This window comes from Muscardinus avellanarius (genome assembly GCF_963383645.1).
Source record: "Muscardinus avellanarius genome assembly, chromosome: 16".
Classification (NCBI taxonomy): Eukaryota; Metazoa; Chordata; class Mammalia; order Rodentia; family Gliridae; genus Muscardinus; species Muscardinus avellanarius.
This window is the reverse complement of record NC_137802.1, coordinates 6828865-6852073: the sequence shown is the minus strand read 5'-3', so window position 1 is coordinate 6852073 and position 23209 is coordinate 6828865. Positions and strand designations below refer to the sequence as shown.

The window sequence follows — 23209 nt, the reverse complement described above, 5'->3', positions numbered from 1 at the left end:
AAAATAAAACTGGGAAGTACATCCATCCACATACGTCCCTGCCACGGCTTGTACTGGGGTCAGCCCAAGGCTCCCGCCCCGCTACCTCCGAGTCCCGTCCCTCCTCTCGCACGTGCAGGCCGAGGCGGGACACGCGACGCCAGCAGTCGGCCGTCCCTTTCCTGCCTGGCTCACTCAGCAGAGGCAGCCACGACAGGACACTGGGCCGTCACAGCGCGCGGCCTGATGGAGCCGGCCCCTTTTCAGCCAACTTGTCACCCACAGTCCTGGGGGCACCCGCACACCCAGCCAGCTGGGGTAGGCAGCCTGCCCTCTGGGCAAGCATGGAGCGTTGGCCAGGGGGCTGAGGCCGCAGGAGTGCGGTGCCCCCCATGCTGCGCTCAGAAGTTCTTTCCCAAGCGTCCCCGAGGTCCAGCCTCGAGGGAGAGAGTGAAAAGCCGGTTGTCCCCTGACCTGCGCCTGCGAGGAGGGGCCGGCGGGAGCGGGGAGGCGGCCCTCAGCAGCCAGGTTTCCGCCCGCTCCTTCCCCGCGCGCCAGGGCTCCAGAGTGACTGAGAAGTAGACTTTGCTTGCTTTTTGTGGGCGCAGGGGTGCTCTGCCCCTGAACTCTGCTCTCAGCCCTACTTTATCATTTTGAAACGGCCTGAGGGGCTGAGGCTGGCCTTGGACCTGCGATCCTTGTCTCAAGCCTCCTGAGTCCTGGGATTACAGGCGTGCACAGCATGAGTAGACTCGAGACAGATGAAATTTGCTTTTGCTGTTGGAAACACGCGGCAGCAACAGCAGCAGCGGAGCACAGGTGCGGAGGACTTCTCAGGGCTCATGGAGCAGGTCCAGGTAGGTTACTTGGCACCCGCCAGGGCAGTCACAGCACGGAGGCCTGGCCCATGAGCTCGCCTAGACACCGAGCAAGGGACCGAAGACTGAACCCGGGGCGTACGTACTATCACTGGCCACCCCCAGCCCTTTGGTATTTTTGAGGCAGGGTCTCACTAAATTGCTGAGGGTCTTGCTAAGTCGTTAAGACTGTTCTCAAATCTGCAATCCTCCTGTCTTAGCCTCCCAAGTACTGGAATCAGGGTGGACAACCACGCCTGGCCTAGCACGAAGACATCTCTACGTTTTTAAAGATGGTTCAACCAACCCAGCACTAGCATGATGCGGGCCTCCTGCACTGGGGCAGCGGTGGGGCCTCCACGCGGTGCTCAGCCCTGGCCTGGACGGGCTGGGGATGGAGCCCAGGGGCATTCGACCTCCGAGCTACATTCCCTGCCCAGTTTTATTCTTCATCTTGAAGCAGGGTCTCACTGAGTTGCAGAGGGCCTCACTAAGTAGCCGAGGCTGTCCGCGAACTGTGATCCTCCGGTCTCAGCCTCCCAAACGCTGGGATGACAAGCTGCGCCACCGCGCCCGGCTCTGGACGGGCTTTTTGACAAGCTGTATCTTAATGGAGTGAACGGTCTTCTGGGACCAACGTAGCCGACCTTCGGGAAGAGCCACGGCATGTTCTGGGCGGTGGAAAGCAAGCTTGTCGCGTGGTCCGCCGCGCCGGCTCCCCGCCCCGCTCCTCCTGCTGGGCGGCTCTCGCGGGCTCCGCATCCTCAGGACTCTCCTCTTCACCCAAAGGCTCCTCCTCGACCTTTGCAAAATTGACATGCTGGTTTCTTTTCAGAAAGCTTTTTAAAAGGCAAACCCCTCTGCCTGTGGTGATCAGTCTCCTGCGATCCAGCAGCTGGAAGAGACCCGGGCTGCTGCGGGGCGGGAGGGACGAGCCGAGGAAGGAATGAGAGGGGCCGGGGGTTTTGTGCAAGATTTAATAAAAAACAAACAAAAATAGGAATGGTTGCTTTCGACATTTTCCAGGTGTGGAAGGTTAGCCAGGCTTATCTGGGGCGTGACTTCAAGCTGCATCAGCGGGACAAATACAGGACGCGGTCCCACCCGGCCCACGGCGGCATGGCGTCCACACGTCCGTCTGCCCGTCCGTCCGGGCCACCCAGAAGATTCTGGGCTCTTCTCCGCCCTGCGGGGGCCCAGGGCGGCCAAGTCCCACCCCTGCACTCTGGACAGGGCTAGCTTATCGACAGGCCGCTGAGCCTTAATACTGACGTGGGTGCGCGGGGCCGGAGGCAGCGTGAAGGGCCGGTGCTCAAGCTGGCGAGCGAGGATACCAAGGGAAAGCTGCGTGAAGGCCACGGGTCAGCCAAGGCGCCGGACGCCGCGGCCCACGCGCCGGTCTCATGCGTCCACACCGGTCAGCGAAACAGCGACAAGGACAAAGCCAAGGTGCGGACGAGACGCCGCTGGGCGCCACCGGCCCAGGGGACGCGGCTAGTCCTTCTTCAAGTCCCTGGATTCGAAGAGCTTCAGCCGCTCCTGCACGGTCAGGCCTTCCTTCAGACTCTGGGTGGAGAGCAGGAGAGACATGCGTTAAAGGGTCGCGCGGGAGGCGGGCGGGCGGGCGGCTGAGATTAGTGGGCATGCGAGGACCAGAGAGATCCCGGGAGATGGTGTTATTGGTGGAATGTGCTTTTCCGCAGCAGAAAATTACTTGAATGTAAAGGAAAAACAAAAAATCCCAAGAAAACAAGACCATGTGTTCAGCTCAACTCAGGGCTCTTCAGACAAACGGCGATGGCCAGAGGCCTCGGTGGACCGAGCTCCCCCGTCCCCCCAGAGCTCCCAGAGTCCGACAGACTGTGCACATGGGAGGGCATTTTCCTAATTGGGGGACAGAATATTTCCCACGTTTCTAAGTGAGAAAAGGAGCACCTCTGAGAACCACCTGTTGGTGCGGCTCGCACAGCACGGTGCCCGCACACCTGGGAGCGGTGCCCGGGTGAGCTTGGTCCTGCGGCAGCCAGGCCCTGGGGCGCCACCCAGAGGGTGGTCCTGAGCCGGCCCTCTGCAGGACACCTGGAGGGACCTTCCCTAGGACCTGGTGAACTGCTCTGGAGACCCGTGAGTGGCAGCGCCACCCTGTGGGGCCCTCGCTGGCCGTGCCCCGTGTTGCCAGGCAAAGCGGGGCGCAGGGAGGCCGGCTGGCAGCGGTCCCACAGAGCCCTCGCCCAAGGAAGCTCCTCCCTCCCTCAGGCCTCTGGCTTCTCCCCTGGGGGCTGCTTGGCCTACAGACAGGCTGCACAGGGGTGTCCTGCCAGCCCTGGGGTACCGTAGGTGCCCTTGGGGTTCATCTCCCTCCCCAGCAAGTCCCCCACCTCCCACTGAGGTTACGACAGCCACCCGCCCCTGGTCACTCGCTCTGATTTACGGCCAATGCCACTTCTCCCACTCTGAGCAGACAGGATGTGTCAAGGGTTGCCATCACAGGCGGCAGAGGCTGCCTCCAGGGCTCAGGATAGGCTTGTGCCTGGCCCCCTGCGCTCCTGTCTATCCTCAGTCCAGGGGATGGAACCCGGGGGCATTCTACGTCTAAGCTACAGCTCCAAGCCCTTTTTTGAAACAGGGCCTCGCTAAGTTGCTGAGACTGGCTTCAGACCTATGACCTTCCTGCGTCAGCCTCCTGCGTGCTGGGACTACAGGTGCGCCGCCACGCTGAGCCACTCCTGGAGTCTCCCAGGGCGCTCAGGAACAGCGCGGCGCCTCCCCCAGACACCCGCCAGCAGCCGCCACAGCACCTGTGTCCCTGAGGGTGTTTTTCTGGGCCCCAGCCACACTGGAGACCACACCCTGGAGACTGGCTTGCCTCCGTGGGCCCTCCTGCGCCCACACGGCCTCCCCACACTGACCCACAGAGGGCCCGCCGCCCCACACGCAGCGCTACTTCAAGGTGGAGCCCGCATCTCTCTCCCTGTGCACAGGGAGCTACGACCTGCCAGACACCCCAAAGAATGGCTTCCCTGGGGTGCAGGCCACCCTGCCCATTGGAGGCGTGACCCAAGGCCCCGCATGCTCCCTCAACTCCAAGCTCACTGGGGAGGCCTGAGGGCAGCCTTGGAAAACGAGCAGTCAGACCCAGAAAGAAAAAGCTTCCCCCAACACTGTTTTTTTTCCCCTACCTCCAAGCTATTCCCCAGACCTGATTTATCTTGAAACAGGGTCTCACTAAGTTGCTGAGGCTGGGCTGAACTTGCGATCCTCCTGTCTCAGCCTCCCAAGCGCTAGGATCACAACCATTCATCACCTGCTCGGCTTCTTTGCTTTTTTTTTTTTGTGGAGATTGGAACCAGAGGCATTCTACATTCAAGCTATACCACCCAGCCCAATTTTATTTCTTATTTGGAGACAGAGTCTCACTAGGCTGCTGACAGGCTCATTATTACCGAGGCTGTCCTCCAACCTGCGATCCTCCTGTTGCGGCTGCCCACATACTGGGACCACAGGTGAGCACCACCAAGCTGGCTTTCCTTTGCTATTTCTGAACAGGTTCTCAGCCGGGTGTGGTGGCGCACACTTGTAATTCCAGTACCTGGGAGGCTGAGACAGGAGGATCCAGTTCACACACAAATTTTCAGAATAGAGAATGATAATAATAAAACAATAGGACTGGGAATGTAGCTCGGAGGTAGAAGGCCCCCGGGTTCCACCGCCAGTGTGGAAATGAGTTCTCACTAAGTGGCCAAGACTGCTGTCCAGCCTGCAATCCTCCTGTCTCAGTCTCCTAAACACTGGGATTGCAGGTGTGTACAACTGTGTCTGCTAAAAACAAAACGCGCGCGCGCGCACACACGCGCGCGCGTGTGTGTGTGTTACTGGGGATCAAACCCAGGGGCATTCTATCTCTGAATGACATTCCTAGTCCTAGCCCTAGTTTTAATTTTACTTTGAAACAGTCTTGCTGAGTGCTGAGTCTCAGTACTTGTTGAGCCTGTTCTCAAACCTGCGACCCTGTCTCAGCCTCTGAAGTGTGAGATGACAGGCGTGCACCACATGCCTGGATCAACACTGTTCATGTTTCCTTTCCCCTCCCTCCTTCCCTCCCTTCCTTCCCTTTTTTTTGTGTGGTACTGGCAATTGAACTCAGGGCATTTGACCCCCAAGATACACTCTCAGCCCCTTTTTATTTGTTTATTTTTGAAACAAGATCTCTCTAGCTAGGTTACTGAGTCTTGCTACATTGCTGAGGCTGTCCTCAAACTTGCAATCCTCCTGTCTCAGCCTCCCAGTTACTAGGATTACAGGTGTACACCACCATGCCCAGCTCAGTTTGTAAGGAAGCCTAAACCATATTTGGCTACAAGTAACTTGAGACTAGAGAAGAATACCCAAATGCCTAGGTTAAAACAACAACAACAACAACCACCCTGGGTTCTTTGAATACTCCGAGGCAAATGCAGTTGAGCCAAACCTCAGCCTGCTGGTGCCCTGGGGGCAGCGGCCTCGCCTGCCTGAGGACGTGCTGTGGGAGACTTCTGTTGGACATCTAGCCCCGCGGCGTGGGGTCACCAGGTGCCTCCGCACGCTCTGCAGCCCTGAAGGATGGTGGCCTGGAGTATGGCCCGGAAGGGGGAGCGCGCAGCGCCCGCATGCATGGACGCCCGGCCGCGAGGCTGGCTCTGCGCTGCGGGCCGGGCCAGCTGTGAGAGGTTAGAGTGCAGTCAGCTCCTGGGCAGGGCGGGGCCTTGCGTGGACTCGTGCTCGCTGCAGCGGGTGAATTAAAGGGGTGACACCGGCGTGTGCTGTGGAGGTGTGAGCGGTGCATGCAGAGCCGCCCGCAGGGGCGGCAGGCAGTTTACCTACACGACAGGGGCCCTGGACACGGGCGCGAGTCAGTTATCCCATGAGACCTGCTCAATTACGGACTGTCAGAGGAGAAAGCAGAAACAAGACACACACCATCAATCCCGGCCAGCGTGGGCCATGCCCCCCTACCCGCTGGCACTGGCTGTGAAGGTGGTGGCCGGGAGCCGCCCCGAGGCCTGCTGGCCGGGCAAAGCCTGCCTCAGGGTGAGAGGCCAGGGCGCCAGCACCCGCCCTCGCAGAGACCCCAGCAGCAGCCCAGTGGGCGCTCCACGGCCCGCCTGCCCACCCGGGGTTGGCCACGCACCTTGGACCTGACGCTTCGGAGCTGTCGGGTGACGCAGGACCTGTCTTTCTTCAGGAAGTCGGGGTTGCTTTTAGACTTCATTATGTCTGTGGGAAGAGAGACATTGCCCTTGTTTTCATATACATATTTAATTTTTGCAGTACTGGGGACTGAGCCTGGGGCATTTGACCTCTAAGCTACTCCAGCCCTATTCTTTAGTTTGAATCAGAGTCTCACTAAGGTGTGGAGGGTCTCACCAAGTAGCCGAGGCTGGCCTTGAACCTGTGATTCTCCTGACTCAACCTCCCAAGTACTGGGATTACACACTTGCGCCTCCACTCCTGGCCCACGTTTGTTTTCTAAAACCTTTGGAACCAGACTGAACACTGAGGCATCACCAGCTCACGAGTGCACACACGGAGCCAGCTGAAGGGCTGCATTCAAAGCTCGCAAGCACAGCACACAGGAGGTCCTGTTGCTGTGGGTGGGATGTGGACTGAACACAGGATACCTGCTAGGCTAGCCCCGCGGCTGCAGGTCCAGCTGTGCAGGGCCATTCCACCACCAGACTACACCCGAGCCCTTTTTTTGTGTATGTATGGTACTGGGGATGGATCCCAGGGGCTTTTCTACCTCCAGGCTACACTGCCAGACCTATTTTATATTTTATTTGGAAATAGGGTCTAAGTTGCTGTGAGCCTCACTCAGTAGCTGAGGCTGGCTTCGAACCTGCGCGATCCTGCTGTCTCTGCCTCCCAAGCGCTGGGATTACAAGCATGCGCCACAGCTTGCCTGGACGTTTCTAACCAATGAGGAAGGGAGGCCATCCTGTGGGTCACTGGAGCAGGTAGGCCTTCCTCCCGTGCCCTGGGGCCAGTACACATCTGAAGGTAAAATTCTTGGACCAAGTGTCCAGCCAGACCTTCCACCCAGCTGCAAACCCTCTGTAGCAGCACTTGTTGCTATGGCGATGTGGGGGGAGGCAGGGAGGGCCGCCCCAGCTGTGTGCGGTGTCCTGCCAGGAGGTGCGGCCTGCTGCAAGCGCGGGGCTGTGTGGCTGACCCAAGCTAGCCCAGGCCGCTGAGAGCAGAGCGCAGGACTCACCGTAGCCCGACACGGCGGCACTGTCCGGGGACTTCTCCCCCAGCGCCTCCGTGGCGGCTTTCAGCTGCTCTTTGAGCTTGCTGATGTCGCAGTCCGCCTTGGCCTTCGCAATGCTGAGCTCCGTGTAGATGTCTTTGTATTTGTCACTCGCATACTTCTTGTCCTGGGGAGGGGTGGGCAGCAGTGAGTGGCAGTCACGCTCCAACCCAGCCACGCCCACGGCACCTGTCTACGCAGGCTCAGAACCCCAGGGCCAGCGGCCTCGGCTGCCCACAGCCCCTCGTGGCCTCCAGCTGGGAGAAGCCTTTTGTCTTAGATTTGAATTTTTGCTCTCTTCCTCTCTTTGATACTAAGGATTGAACCCAGGGGCATTCTACCTCCAAGCAACACCCCTAGCCCCCAAGCCCGTCTTTTTTTTGTGTGTGGTACTAAGGATGTAACCCAGGGGCATTCTACCTCTGAGCTATACCTCCAGTCCTACTTTTTACTGTTTATTTTAAAATAGGATCTCACTGAGTTGTAAGGGACCTCACTAAGTAGCTGAGACTGTCCGCGAACCACGATCCTCCGGTCTCAGCCTCCAGAATGCTGGGATGACAAGCGTGCCCACCACGCCCGGCTCCAAGTCTCACATCTATTATCCTCCTATCTCAGCCTCCCAAGTACAGGAACTATAGGTGTGCGCCGGCATGTCCAGCTAGAATTTCTTTTTTTGTACGTGTGATAATGGGGGCTGAATCCAGGGGCATTCCACTCCTAGCTACACCACGAGCCAGATATTTTATTCTTTATTTTGAAACAGTCTCACTAAGTTGCAGAGGGCCGCACTAAGTAGCTGAGGCTCTGCGAACCCAGATCCCCTCAGCCTCTCAGGTACTGGGATTATAACTGTGCACCACCATGCGGCTCGTCTAGGACTTTCTAAGTGACTGGATCACCACCGAAGAACCCATCACTGCCCATTCTCACCCAACAACCCCCAGGAGGATCGGCAGTCCTGGTGCAGCTCAGAATGGTGGCTCAGGCTCACCTCAGCCCCGGTGTTATCTCCCTAAACACAGGCAGCACCTGAGATGATGGCCGCATGGCGGGGCCCAGTGGACCCTCTGCTGGGCTGGCAGGCTGGTGTTTTTTTTTTTTTTTTTTTTTTTTTTTGCAGTACTGGGGGTGGAACCCAGGGGCTTTCTACCTCCGGGCTATACTCCCAGACCTATTTTATATTTTATTTGGAAACAGGGTCTCACTTCGTTGCTGAGAGCCTTACTAAGTAGCTGAGGCTGGCTTTGAACCTGTGCAATCCTCCTGTCTCAGCCTCCCAAGCGCAGGGATTACAAGCATGCGCCATCAAGACCAGCCAGGCTGGTGTTTTAAAATAAACTGAAAGCCATGTGTGGTGTGGTGCACATCTGTTATCCCAGTACTTGGGAGGCTGAGACAGGAGGATCACAGGTTCAAAGACAGCCTCTGCAAGTAGACTCTCACTGACCTGGAGACATCCTGTTTCTAAATAAAGATAAAATAGGGCTAGGGGTTGTAGCTCTGATGTTCAATCCCCAGTAAAACACACACACACACCTTGACTTTGAAAAAGTACCCCCCCACACAAGCGTGAAACCTCTGGGGACGTAGTGCCAGCCACAGACCCCGGCCTGGCGACCCCTCGCCGGTGCCGCCCTCACCCGCAGTGCTGTCTGCAGCTCGTCCTTGAGGGAGCTGATCTCCTGCTTCAGGTATTGTATTTCTGACTCTTTGACCCGCAACAAGACCTACAAGGAGAGAGGGTTTAGGGCTCAGGGACCAGGAGCCACAGGGCCTCGGGCACACGCAGGGCCCACACCAGGGTGGGGATGGCTAGGCCCAACTTCCCTGGTCACCCAGAGGTTTCCACCTTGCACTCAGAAACTGGAAGAAGAGAAAGAAACTGCCTCGGACCTGGGAAGCACCTCCGCAGGGCCGGCCATGGCCACTGCCGGGCCTCCGCCCGCCCTGCTCCTCCGTGCGGAGCAGCCTGCTGTGAAGGGGGAGAGATCTACGTGCCTTCCCATGAGGACACTTTCTTGGGGGGAACTAAGGACTGAGCCCAGGGGCATTCTACCTCTGGTTTCACCCCCAGCCCTTTTTATTTTCTGTTTTAGGACAGGATCTCACCAGGTTGCTAAGTCTTGCTATGTTGTTAAGGCTGTCCTTGAACTTGTGAGCCGCTTGTCTCAGCTTCCCAACTACTGGGATTACAGACATGCGCCACCATGTCTGGGACAAGGACACCTTAATATACCACAATTGGTCATTCTTTTATTTTTAGTACTGGGATTGAACCCAGGGGCATTTTACTTCCAAGTTACACTCGAGTCCTGTTTTATTTTTAGTTAGTTTGTTTGTTTGCTTATTTATTTATTTATTATTTGAGGGTCTAGGGATAGAATCCAGGGGCATTCGACCTCCAAGCGACATCCCCTGCCCTATTTTTTATTCTTTATTTTGAAACCGGGTCTCACCAAGTTGCGGAGGGCCTCACTAAATAGCTGAGGCTGAACTGCATCCTCCAGTCTCAGCCTCCTGAATGCTGGGATTACAAGTGTGCACCACCACGCTTGGCTCACTACTTGCTGAGGCTATCCTCAAATCTGAGATCTTCCTGTCTTAGTCTCCCAAGTAGTGGAATTACAAGCGTGTGCCACCACGCCCGGCTCAGAATAGGTCATTATGACGTAAGAAGAACTCCCCAGTCCTGAGAAGTAGGGCGTGGTATTACCTAGGTGGCTGTGGCACTCATGTGGCCGTAGCACATACCGTGTTTTGTGGCCAGCAGCTGTAGGAGCAGAGGGAGGGTGGGCCTCTCCCGGGCCCCTGCTCCGCCGTGACTCAGGCTGCCTGGAGCCAACGGCTCTCTTGTCAACTCGGGTTGCTTTCAGGTACGCTGTCTGTTTTGGAGAGGGCTCCTGGGGCCCGAGCCTGTGGCCTCCCAAACGCTGGACAAGTGCTTCAACGTAGAGCTACACCTCCCACCCCATCTTCAAGTCTCGTCCCTCCAGTGGCCAAGAGCCTAGTGTGACCCCCCCGGGGGTGACAGGGGACTCCGGACAGTACCTCCAGCTCATAGGCGTCCTTGCCCTGTGTGAGGGGCGACCCCGCGGTCTCCCCAGCACCGTCCCCAGTCAGCAGCGTCCGTAACCGAGTGATCTCTGCGGCCAGGCGGTTATTCAGCTCCTAGAGGACAGCAAAACACTCAATAGTGAACTGTGCAGAGCTGCCCGGAGCCAAACTATGTGCCAGGGCCCGGGAAGGTCACTTCTCAGCAACAGCATGCAGAGACCCAGGCCGGGACTGGGAGCTGTGTGCGTGTGCAGGGCTGTGTCTGATGCGCGCGCGCACACACACACACACACACACACACACACACACACAGAGCAAGGCCGTGTCTGACGTTCAGTGTTTGCACACACACGCACACACACACACAGCAGGGCCGTGTCTGACCTTCAGCGTTTGTACACACACACACACACACACACACACACACACACACACACACACACAGAGGCTGAGTACACTGCCCCTTCGCACCCAACAGGACTGGTTCCAGGACCTCTCCATGGGCGCCGGAGCCCCATGAAGTGGTATACAACCTACGCACGCTGCCCTAGTACATGGCTGGCGTCATCCAGAGTGAAGACCCAACCCTGAGAGGGTGTGGTGGCGCATATCTGTAATTCTAGGAATCAGGAAGTTGAGACAGGAGGATCACAGGTTTAGGGACAGTCTCAGCAAGTAACGAGACTCTTCTCAACCTAGCAAGACTCTGCTTCTAAATAAGAAATCAAAACTCGGGCTGGGTCGGGCGCGGTGGCCAAGCTTGTCATCCCCACGCTTGGGAGATGGAGACAGGAGGATCGCGCGGGTTTGAAGCCAGCCGCACTGGCGCAAGAGACCCTGTTTCCAAATAAAAAAAAGTATAAAATAGGTCTGGGAGTGTAGCCCAGAGGTAGAAGGTCTTCCAGGAACCCCAGTACCAGCCCCCCGCCAAAAAAAATCGGGCTGGGCATGTAGTTAAAAGGTAGAATGCCTCTCAGTTCAATTCCCAGTGTGTGTGTGTGTGTGTGTGTGTGTGTGTGTGTGTGTGTCTATCTCTCTCACACACACACACACAAACATGACTCAACACCATGTAAATCTGTGTACATACCTGTATCATATTGTTTGGGAATATTTATAAAGAAACAAAACTTGTTGTATGTCTTTGTTTTGGGTATGAGGAATTGAACCCAGGGGTATTCTACCTCTGAAGTACATCTCCAGCCCTTTTTATTTTTTGCTAGGTTGCTGAGCCTGGCCTCAAACCTGCAATCCTTCTGTCTCAGCCTCCCAAGTACTGGGATTACAGGCATGCGCCTCCATCCCTGGCTGCATGACAATTTTTCCCCAGCTATTTTCTACCCATAGCTGAGAACCAGCAGATGCAGCACCCGCAGACAGTGGGGCTGCGGCTCCGCGGGGGCTGCGCTAGGACTCTGGACGGGAGCTCTGTCTGTTACGATGAACTGCATCTGCTCATTTCAGGTTCCTGCAGGCTTGGCCGCCAGCTCCCTCTCCTCCCACTTCCTCCAGCTGGGCCTTGCTCTGGCCCCTGCAGTGTCTCTGTGAGGGCGAGGTCTGGCCCGGCCTGGCCTACCTGGTTGTGGGCGTTGAGCTCCTGGTTCTCGCGCTGGCACTGCCGCAGGGCCTGCCGCTCGGCCTCCAGCGCCTGGGCCAGGTGGGCGTTTTCCAGGCACTTCTGTGAGTACTGCTCCGAGAGCACCTCCAGCTCCCGCTGCACCGACTGCAGCTCCTCCCTGCGGAGAGGCGGCTCAGCCCCCCTCATGCCGGGCCCGCACCCGGGGCCAGCCGGGCAGCGGCCTGTGCGCTGATGCCCACTGCACGCTGGGGACACCCTGTCAGCCCGCCCTCCCCAGCCCAAGGCCCAGGAGGAGCACTATTCTGGAGACACCTATTGGGACAGAACTGAGCAGACAGGCACCTGTCTCTGAGAAGTCAGGCGAGGGGCTCTCCCACTGGGGGCGGTCTGCAGCAATCCTATTTTTGCTACCGCTCTATAGCCCAGGTGCTGTGCAAGATGCAGAAACCAGCCCTTGAGCGTCTCAGCCACCCTGGACCCAGGGGCCAGCAGTCCCCATGGGGGACCCAGGACCAGTGGCCCAGGGCCCCACCCCTGCCAGAGACCCCGGATGGTCCAGAGGCGCTGCGCTGGTGTGGATCCTGGGTCCTCCTGCCCAGAGCGGCCTGGGCCGGGCACTGCAGACCCCTGGCTTTGTGGGAACTCTAGAGCTGCTCATGGAGAACCAGCAGCGGGCAGTCTGAGTCTGGCCCTGGGCGAGCCGAGCCCTCACACGTGCCTGCGCAGCTCTGTACTGGATCTTAGTCATCAGTCACTCACTACAGAAGCCTTGGGAGGCTGTGCTCTGCCACTGGAGGAGGCAGACTGGGGTGTCCTGGGGACTGGCCCTGGGCTCTCTGCCCTCCGCAGGCAGGCGACTCACAGGTACTGCCGCCTCAGGGCCTCGACGTCCGAGTTGATGCTGCTGATCTGGGACCGCTGGCTCTTCTCCAGCTCGCGCTCCATCTCCTCCCGGTGGGCGTTCTTCATGGCTTCGATGGCTGCGGGCAGGGACATGGCCTCAGCACCAAGAGGGGAACAGTGCCCCCTCACCTCAGCCCCTGTGACAGCCTGCCTCTCAGGACACACTCTCTGGGTCTGGGGGATCTGCCACCAATGCCCCTCCACGTTATTTGGGGCATTAAAAGAAATCAAAGTCGGGTGTGGTGGTACATGCCTGTAATCCCAGTACTTGGAAGGCTGAGACAGGAGGACCCCAGGCTAGAGGCCAGCCTCCAGAACTTAGTGAGACCCGGTTTCAAAATAAAAAATAAGCTGGGCGTGGTGGCACACGCTTGTAATCCCCGCGCTTGGGAGGTGGAGACAGGAGGATCATGCAGGTTCAAAGCCAGCCTCGCTGGTTTAAGAGACCCTGTTTCCAAATAAAATATAAAATAGGTCTGGGAGTGTAGCCCGGAGGCAGCAGGGTTCCATCCCCAGTACCACCAACAAATAAATAAATAAATAAATAAATAAATAAATAAATAAGATAGGGCTGGGGAATATAGCTTGAAGGAAGAAAAAGCCCAACACGACTGGATAAGTGTCAGCGTCAGAGTAAAGTGAGTTTGCACAACACACAGGTTTTCTGGCTGTCTTTCTTCCTTGACAGCGACATAGACGCCCTGCAAGCTATGACTGGACGGGGGGGAAGCGCCAGGCCGGCGGCTCAGGGCTCATCAGGCTTCTTCATGCTCTGGCAGCCTGGGGCTCGTGGTGACGGCGTCTGCTGCGGCACGGCCCCTCAGGAGCTGGCTGCAGCGTCCAGAGCTAGAGCGCTGGCTCTCAGCGGAAGTCTACCAAGGCCTGGCCTGGGCCAACTCATCAGACACGCGCTGCAGAACAAATGAGTGCCGGCCAGGGGCAGGGCGAGGCAGGTCCTGAGCCGGGTCCCTGCCGCGCTCGGGGCAGCCCACCTGAGATGGTAGCGGCCGTCTCCTCAGCCAGGAGCCGGTCCTTCTCCTCTCGCAGCTTCTCCAGCTCCCGCTGGTGCTGCCTCTGCAGGTCTTCAATCTTCTTCTGGTGTGTCTCCTCCATGGCAGCGAAGCCCCGCTCACAGGTGGCCTGCAGAACACAAAGGGGCTTATCGATTTCTCTCTGCTCGAGATGGGAAGCCAGTGAACCAGTGTGAGGACAGATGAGCTAGCCTGCATCGAGGCCGAGACGGCTCGACGTGCTGCCTGTGCCCCGCCACGCCCCGGGCACCCAGAGAAGTGCTGGCGCCCCGTCGGTTTCTAGACTGCTCTGGATCCCAGGTCTCCACGAGGAAGGCCAGCGCTGCGGGTGCAGAGGGGCTGTGGCTCTAGGCCCCTGCGGTCACCACAGGGTGCCGATGGGGAGGACAGAGCACAGGTGCAGAGCGACAGCAGCACGTCACTGTCATTCACAGGCATGGGGGATTTGTCAGGCAGAGGGAGTCAAGTATCTGGGGTTGAGGGATGACCGGCTAGATGTGCACGGGGTCCGCTCCTGGGAGCTGAAGAACCTAGTTTGGCCACTAGGCAGCAGGTGGCTTTAAGCTGTCATTTAACTTATCAGGTGTCCGCTGAAGGAGTCCAAATAGGCTGCGGCCCCTCTCCTGCCAGCCACACCTTCCTTCTCTTGAAGAACAGAGGAGCACTGATCAGTGAGGGTCTCCACTACCCAATACCTACCGGAGGGGCACTCTCCCTGCTACCTGGGCCTCGCTCTAACTGGCAGGACATGGGTGTGTGCCAAGAGGGGATCGGGCCACCCACAGCCACAGGCGGCCCGGGCCAGGCCGAGCTGCTCCCCAGCTACACACGGCTGGGGCAGCCCCTTTAAGTGCGGGGTAGATGTTCTATCTGCACCCCTCAAAGGGCAGGGACCAGGGCTTTTGCTGGCTTTTAAACAAATGCTGAAGCACATGGCCACGCTGCAAAGAGAGGGCTTCCCTCCCTGCAGCTTTAATGCTGCACCGCTCCTGCAAGCTCAGAAAAGGATGCCAGGAGCCATGCTGCCAGCTTTGGGGCCTCCTGAGGGCCCACAGCCACCAAGGGACCTTCATTCAGTCTTTCCAAACTCCTGGCCAGAGCCTGGCCCCATGGCAACACGGGCCACACTGGCCAAGGTCTTAGCAACTGCTCACCACTGTCCCGACCCTGAGACACCTGTGGCCAAGGCCCTCCTCTCCTCCGCCGCCTTCACGCTGCAGGGTCGCTGCAGAAAGGCCAGGTTCTGGTGGGTCTGGGGAGAGACACCCGCAGCGGGCCCAAGGACCACTGCTGAGCCCTCGTTCTTTCTCCCATGAGCTTGGCTCTTCCAGTGTCTCAGAGGGAGTGCCACCCTTCCCCAATCCTGGGTGTTTTGAGATGTTGGAATCTCTGCATGTACAAGCTATCTTGGGGATGGGTCCAAGTCAAATATAAAACTCCGTTAAGTTTCACATACACCTCATGTAAAGAGTTTAAAGATTATTTTACGGTGTTTTTTTTAGGGCACCTGAAGAGAGAGAGAGAGAGAGAGAGAGAGAGAGAGAAAATATGAATGTGTGTGTGTGTACACTAAACTGCATCTGTAGAAGGGGGACTGAACCCAGGAGTGTTCTACCTCTGAGCTATACCCCTGGCCTTTACGTTTTTATTTTGAAACAGGATCTCACTAAGTTACCAGATACTCTCTCCAAACCTGCACCCTCCTGCCACAGCCTCTCGGGTACTGGGATTACAGATGTGCCATTTTCAGTGGCACCATGTTGGTGCTCAGAAATTATTATTATTATTATCATTTTTTTTTTTTTGCAGAACTGGGAATTGAACTCAGGAGCAATCCACCTCTGAGCTATACTCCCAACCCTACTTTTTTATTATTATTTTAAAGCAGGGTTTCATTAAGTTGCAGTCAGCCTTTTTAAGTAGCTGAGGCTGGCCATGAACCTGCAATCTTCCTGCCTCAATCTCCCATGTACTGGGATTACAAGCTTGTGCCACCACACTTGGCTTTGAATTTTTTAACTTTTAAAGTTTTTTTGTGTGTGGTACTGGTAATTGAACCCAGGGACATTCTACCTCTGAACTACACCCTCAGGCCCATTTTACTTTTAATTAATTAATTAATTATTTTTGGTACTGGGGATGGAACCCAGGGGCATTCTTCCTCTGAGCTACACCCCCAGCCCTATTTTTGTTCTTTAACGCATGAGTGAAAAGCTGACTAGCTCATGGCTGAGGACGCAGCGCCAAGGCAAAGTGCTCACCCAGCATGAGTGAGGCTTCTGCTTCCATCAGGGTCAGAAAAATATATCTGTAAACAAATTTTAATATTTAAGTCAATCAACACTAGGATCAAGAAAAGCCCCTTAGATGGGCATGGGGTGCACCCTTGTAATCCCAGTACTTGGAGGCTGAGACAGGAGGATCGGGGTTCGTGGCCAGCCTCAGCTACTTAGTGAGGCCCTTAGCAACTTAGTGAGACCCTGTTTCAAAATAAAGAATAAAATAGAGCCGGGGTTGTAGCACAGAGGTGGAATGCCCTTGGGTTCAGTCCCTAGTATCCGTAGACCCGAGAAAAAGGAAGAAAGAGACTGTGGTGCAGAATTGTGCTGCGGTGGCTGAGGGGCCCTGGCTAATGGCCTGCCAGGCAGCACCCCCAGTCTTCCTGATCCAGCCGGGCTTTCTCAAGAGACCACCTGGTTGCAGACCCTGTGCGTGTTCAAGTGTCAACGGAATGCCGCCCACAGGCTGGAAGCACTCAGGTAAAGGACGCAGTTTTCCATGCAATGGTGGCTTGGGTTAGCACCGAGGGGAGTGTCTAGCCGTGGTGTCCCATCCCAGCCTGCATTGCCTGGCTCAGGAGTGTCTGGGCGAGGCAAGCCTGGGCCCAGCACCTTCTTCCTAATGCTCTATTACCTGGTGGTGTGTCACCCCACCCAGCTGACTGACACAGACTGCAACAGCTTACGGAAGCTGGGAACTCTGGGCTAGGGTGCATCCAGTTCTGCAGAGAAGCCACTAAAAGTGGGTTTGGGTCCAAGCCATGGTCTCCTGCCATTTTGTTTTTCCCTTCACAGCATTGGGATGGGACCGGGGGCGTTACATGCTAGGCAAGTGCTCTAACACTCAGCTATATCCCAGCCCTTTTTATTTTAAGACAGGGTCCCGTCCCACTATGTTTGTCTCCCAAGTCACTGGGTACGAGCAGGTACCACTATGCCTGGCAGTGCCATTTACTTTTCAAGGCATACCTGGTCCTGTCTAATGCTGCTCTGGGTGAACTGACCATAGGGTCAGCAAATATGCAGTTTGGGAAAAGAGCCCCTGTAACTTCCTCACAATTCAAGATGCTGTGTGTGGGCATTCTCCCTCCTCAGTGCTAGAGTGGAAGGGCGGGGGTTGGGGGGACAAGAGCATGGCCGCTGGGGAAGACTAGGACGGCAAGACCTGTACTAGGATGCTAGGACCCTTCAGAATGATGCCCAGGAGCCCTATGTGTGAGCAGCGCGAGGCTGCTCAGTGGGTAGCTGGAGATCCTGGATGGTCCCACTCACCACAGGCTGAGGGGCCTGGGATGAGACTGAGGTGGACAGTCCTGGTTGAAGGCCTGTCAGCCCTGGTGCAGGAAACGCCGAGCTGGAAGCCAGATTCTGGAGCAAAGCCCTCTGAGACCCAGTGCCTACCTAGTGCCAGGCCCTCCCAGGGAGCTGGGACGCCAGGGAAGCCCAGCTCTGCTCCACAGGGCGTGAGAAGGTGACTGCCTTCCAAGGCCTGAACTGGTCCTCAGACAGATGCCTCCCAGAGGGGAACAGGGAGGTGGGGGAAGAGCACTACAGGCTCCTTTCTCTCCTCTTTCTAGGTGGGTGACGCCAAGACCACACCACAACCATCGAATAGAGAGAGAGTGGTACATTCCCCCAATTCTGCTGTACAGCAGCTCCACCCTGAGAGCCCCGGCAGCCCCAACACCCTGCCCTGCACCAACGGGAACCAGCTTTGCCAAGTAAACGGTGTGGAACACCTTGAGGTTCTCGAGGTCCCGCTGGTACTTCTCCCGCAGTGTGGCCGCGTCGCCCTGCAGCTCCTTGTGGCCCAGCTCCTCCCGCATGATGTCCATCTGGGCCTCCAGCTCCTGGATACGTTCCCACAGCCCTGTCATGGCATCTGCCTCCCCCTCGGCCGCCTGCGGGGCAGCCCCAGGCTCGGGCCGCCAGCGGGGAGCCGGGGCGGGCAGGGCCTCTGTGTGCCGGCGCCGGCAGAGGCTGAGGGTCTCCTGCAGGCCATGCAGGCTCTGCGAGTAGTGCTCCTGCAGGGCCCGCAGCTCCTCCTCGTGGATGGCCCGCAGCTCCTTGATCTTCAGCTGGAACCTGTCCTCCAGCGTCTGCATCTGCTGCACATGCTGCTGCTCCAGATCCTGCTTGTCTCTGACGGAGGCGTCCAGCTGGCTCAGGACGCGGCTGCGTTCGGCCTGCAGCGTGTTCTCCGTGCGGTTCAGCTGCTCCACCACACACCTGATCTCCTCCTCATACCTGCCCTGCAGGGCGAACATGCTCTCGCTGTGCTTGCTTTCTGCCTCCTCCAGACACCTCTGCTGATGGTCCAGCTGCCCCACCTTGGCCTTGAGCTCGGCGTTTTCTCTTTCGAGGAGGGAGATCACTTCCAGGTATTCGCTCTTCTGCTTGCGGAGGAGCTCCTCGTATTCCTCCCGCAGGGCGCCCGCCACTTGGACTTGCTCCTGGCATGAGGCCCCGCCGGCCCGCCAAGACTCCTTGTAGAGCCGCAGCTCCTTCTGGTACTCCAGCCGGATTCTGCAGGCTGCATAGCACACCTGAGCCTGAATGATTGCATCTTGAACCAATAATGAAGAGTACTGCCGGAGACCTCCCAAACAAGCATGGTAGGAGAGACTCTGGGAGGCCTGCAGAAGCTCGTGACAGCCCCGCAGCGATGCTGCAGGCGGCAGGGCCGGGAGGGCAGAAGAGATCTCCTCGAGGATGCTGGCCTTTGCTCTCAGCTGCTGGGCCAGCTCTTCCTGAACAGCAACGAGAGCCCCAGGGCTCTGGAGGGACACCTGCAAGGCCTCCTGGGAGCTGTCTGCATCTGGACTCAGGACTTCTCCCAAGGGGCTCAGGTCCCAGGATGTCTGCACACCGTCCTCATGGCCTGCTGGATGCCCAAGGGCTTCAGACACCTGCTGCATCACTCTCTCAAAGTCTGGGGTTTGGTAAGCACCCAGGATTTCTCCCAGCATGCACTTGTGCCGCTGCAGAGCTGCCTGAGTCCCCTGCAGGGTCTCCTGGACATTCTGCAGCCTGCGGTGAAGAGACTCCCTCAGCAGCTGTGTGGCACAGCTGAGCTCTGCCCGAACCCAGGTGGCATCGGCCAGGTTCTGGGGCACATGCGGCTGCTCGCCTTGGGAAGAGCTGGCTGCCTCTCCTTCCAGAGTCCCTAGGCAATTACTCAGGGACTCAACCTGGCTCCAGAACTCACCGTCTACCAGCACCTTCCTGGCCCAGGCCTCTGCTGGGGCGCCGGTGGAGAGAACGGCAGCCTCCCCCTCCAGTGGCCACTGCCCCGACTGGGCCACCTCGTGCAGGACGCGAGCCACATCTGAGCTTGTGTCCTTGAGGGAGTCTGCTATTTGGTTAATAAGGGAGGCCTCCAGGGCCATCCGATCTGAAAGCAGCTTCACCTGCTCCTGCTCACTCAGCGCGGGCTGGCACAGAGGGGCTGCCACCCCGCTCTCTGTGGAGCGCCCCTCCTCTGGCCTACCCTGGGCCCCACTGTCCGCAGGGGCTGACCAGGGCTGCAAGGCCTGAATGGCGCTCATGAGTGCACTCTCCACGCTGGCCAGGGAGGCTGCGGGCGCCTCCTGCTCGTCCTCCTGGTCAGCTCGTGGCAGGAACCGCAGCTGCTCTCGGCAGTTTTCCAGGCATGCCAGGGCCTGGCTGTTTTTTGCCTGGAAGTCGCCTAGCTCCCCGACATGGCTCTCCACGCTGGCGGCCCTGTCCTGCCTCTCCTGCTCCAGCTGGGAGGCCAGCGCGCTGACCTGCAGCAGGCTGGTGCGCAGCTGCTCGCGGAGCTGCGCCTCGGTGCCAGCCCACTGGTGGTGCAACGCCAGCAGCGCCTCTCGGCTCTGGCCCTGCTGGCTCTCCAGCTTCATCGTCACGTCCTTGAGCTTCTCCTCCGTGACAAACAGCTTGGTCTCCAGGGAGTGGATTATGGAGAGGTACGTCTCGGGGTCTGCAGCCACAGGCAGCGTGCCGGAGATGGCCTCTGAGGACATGCTCTCCTCCGAGGGAGACCGGTCCTGGCTGGTGTCCGACGACGTGCTGCTGGTCCAGGTCTTCTCAGACCCCTCCGGGTGGATGTATCTTTGGCACTGGATTGTGGAGAACCGGATTCTTTGTCTTTTAATGCCAGGTGCTCCCTGGTCGGGCTTGGCTGTGCTCTGCGGGTGACCCTCCCTGTCGGGCACTTCCGAGGTTTTGGGAGGCCCTGCACCCTCTTCTCTGCCGGGGCTGCCAACACCACATTCCTCTGTCAAGCCAGCCCCCAGTTCCTCATCCTCCAGCCGCATTTGGGGGAGGCCTGGAGGCACCCCAGCAGCCAAGAGCTGTTGGCCTAAGAGCGAGGCGCTGTCCTCCATTTCCTCCGGGGTGCTCTGTGGCTCATCTGCATCCTTCAGACACTCGTTTGTAAATTTCCTTAAGATCTCTTCCTTTGCCTGCAATTTAATTTCTGTTTCCTCTAAGCTGCTCCCCAGGGCAACCATTTTAACCAAAGCCTCATTGAGGTCCTGATCCTTCTTTTCTAGAGCCCTCTCGTGTGCCTCCCTGATGCGCCTCAGTTCCTCCTCCCTCTCTCTCAGCAGAGCGCGCAGGCTCTGCAGCTGGCCGGAGACCCTGCGGTGTGCGTGCTCCAGGCTTTGGTAGTCGGCCTCTCGTCCCCTCAGCTTCTCCCGGAGCTCGGCCACGTCCCCGTCGGATGTGGCCACACGCTCCATTAGCTCTTGAAACCGCTGCCGGATGAGGTCCCGCTCGTCGCGGAGGCTCTGCACGTGCTCGGCAAGCTGCTGGATGTTGGCCTCGCGTGCCTCCAGCTGCTCCTCCAGCTGGTGCACCTGCTCGCTGCCCTCGCACTTGGCACTCAGCTTCTCCTTCTGCAGCGCCTCCACCTGCTGTGCGTGGCCCTGCAGCTGGTCCTCGTAGGCGCTGGCCTTGTCCTCCACCTCCTTCAGGTTCTGCAGCAGCGCCTGCTTCTCCTGCTCACAGCTCTCCAGCAGCAGCGCGTAGTTCCTCTGCAGCTTCTCCTCCATCAGCCGCTGGGCCTGCTCGCTGGCACCCAGCTGCTGGCTGAGGTCAGCGATGCGCTCCTGCAGCCTCTGCACCTCCTTCTGCCGGTCCCGCTGTAGAGCCTGCTGCGTTTCCAGGTCGCGCAGCTCCTGGGTCTTCTCCAGCAACAGGGCCTCGGCGCTCTTGAGCTTCTGCTCGCTGGCCCGCAGCTGGCCGCTCAGTGCGGCCTCGCGGTGCTGCCGCTCCTCCATCTGCTCGCGGGCCCGGCCCTGCTCCAGCTTCAGCTCGCCCTTGAGCTTGGCCAGCGCCTGCTCCTTGATGGCCAGCTCAGTGGCAGCGTTGCCCAGCCTCGCCTGCAGGCTCCGGATCTCGGCCTCGTGGTGCCGGATCGCGTCCTTGGCCTCCCCATAGCTCCGCTTCAGGCTCTGTATCTGCTGCGTGATCAGCTCCTGCCGCTGGCACTGGGCTTCCAGCTCGCTTTGGAGATCCTGGTTGACTTTATGAAGCCTCTGCCAGGCACCCGATGGGGAGGTGGCCACTTCAGTCTTAAAAAAACCGATTAAATACTGGTTAGTAACACTCGGGCCTCCCCGTTCTGAGTGTCACACCTCTGGCCAGGATCAACCACAGAAAAGTTCCTTGGTGGGTTTGCCTTTTATCCTTTGTACAACTTTTTATTTTTTTCTCCCATTTAAAAAGTTCAACAAATTATCTTAATTTTTTTTAAGTAGCTGCTTCCAAGTAACAGAAAACATGGATAATAACATCAAAAAACAGCTCTAATCGAACAGCTTCTAGGAGAAATAAACCAAACAAAAGTGAATGATGAAACACACTGAGAAGCGAAACAGATGGGGGGACGAGAGGACGGTCGGGAAGGGGGATGGAGCACACAGAGCCTGCGCATGTGTTTTGCAAAACAAAAGGTACACGGGTCTAGACGACAAATCCTAAACAAGCGCGGAGCATAAAGTGCAGGTAAGTCATGTCACTTCCTTCCCAGAGGAGAGAAGGAAGGAAGGTCACCGCTCGGGAGATGTCAGCGAGGTGACATCGGAACATTTCCCTTTGAAAGCGTAGCCAGGCCTCCACAGTAACAGAAGAACTAACCTCTACCTGTAGGAAGACAAAAGGAGGGAGACGCCAACCACAGGGTAAAATATGTAATCAAGACAGACCTTTGTGAAGTTCAAAATGAGAGAGAAGCATGCAGAAAACAAAACAGAACAAAGCACAGATGGAAGAAAACTCCCAGGCTGGAAGGCATGCAGGGCGGACAGAGCACGTGGAACGCGGGGAATACGGACGAGGGGGAGCGCCCGCCCGCCTTCTGGCCCGCCCGGCCCTTCTGCTCTGCTGGGGAAGCCACAGATGTGACACTCAGTTACGTTATGTCCAGTTCACCTCCACACGCAAGCATGCAAGCTCCTCCCAGCAGTTAGTGCAGCCCCTCCCGGGCACCCTCCTGACCTCAGCCCCAGACTCCTGCCCCTCTCTCTGTAAGCGTTTCCAGAGCTCAGGGGAGGTGGGAGGCACCGTTATTAGACAGTGGGAAGTTATGCAAGAGCAGCCTGGCCCGGCACTGAGCGACGGGCCTCAGAGGGGTTTCTGCCGTGGCCGTCAGACACAGGCATGTCCCCAGGTTAGCAATGTGCAAAGCCCGCTGGCAGCGTCTGTACCACCAGATCAGAAGTCAATTCTTATAGGATGGTGCACAACAGAGGCTCAGAAAGATGCTCCCCCAACTGAGAGGCCCTACACAACTGACCTGGGGTCCTCAGAATGCGAACTGTAGGAGGGGTTGCCGGCCATGGCCAGCTCCTGGGCCCAAGCGTCTCTACTGGGCATGGCAATGAGCTTATTGAAAGGGGCTGGGGGTGCAGCCCCCTCAGGAGGCACAGGGGAGGGGAGAGGGAGAGGCCCAGGGCACTGGAGGTGGAAGACAGTGGGGGCGACAGGAAGGCAGACGGGCTGCCTGGGCGACTCAAACTGAGGAGGTCATTGTACAATGGAGACACTGGCAACCAACTCACCAGAGGCTCTGGGTGTCTGGGAGTCAAAGGGCCCTCAGGGGTCTCTAGGTTGACATGGGAGGCAGTTGCTGCTGCCGCTGCTGCAGCTGCAGCAGCAGGCGGAGGGGCTTGCTTCTGGGGTCAGTGGCGGGGTCAGTTCTCAAAGCCAGGATCCTGACTCTGCTGCCACATCCTCAGCTCCCAGCGAGAGCT

General features: G+C 57.9%; 1 protein-coding gene across 3 annotated transcripts in view; it reads right to left on the bottom strand.

Moving 5' to 3' along the window:
* Positions 1–2330: 2330 nt before the first annotated feature.
* MPRIP (myosin phosphatase Rho interacting protein) overlaps positions 2331–23209 on the bottom strand; it is a gene marked incomplete at both ends in the record, with an annotated part of 153176 nt that continues 132297 nt past the window's right edge. The window contains 9 exons of one of the 3 annotated variants that reach the window (XM_080712475.1): positions 2331–2402; positions 6004–6089; positions 7087–7249; positions 8766–8852; positions 10174–10293; positions 11756–11915; positions 12621–12738; positions 13654–13801; positions 17711–21529. In XM_080712475.1, the coding sequence (XP_080568601.1) occupies positions 2331–2402; positions 6004–6089; positions 7087–7249; positions 8766–8852; positions 10174–10293; positions 11756–11915; positions 12621–12738; positions 13654–13801; positions 17711–21529 (4773 nt within the window). Of the gene's footprint in view, positions 2403–5725; positions 5759–6003; positions 6090–7086; positions 7250–8765; positions 8853–10173; positions 10294–11755; positions 11916–12620; positions 12739–13653; positions 13802–17710; positions 21530–23209 lie in introns of those variants that run through there. The other 2 variants (XM_080712476.1, XM_080712477.1) reach the window with 2 other exon arrangements.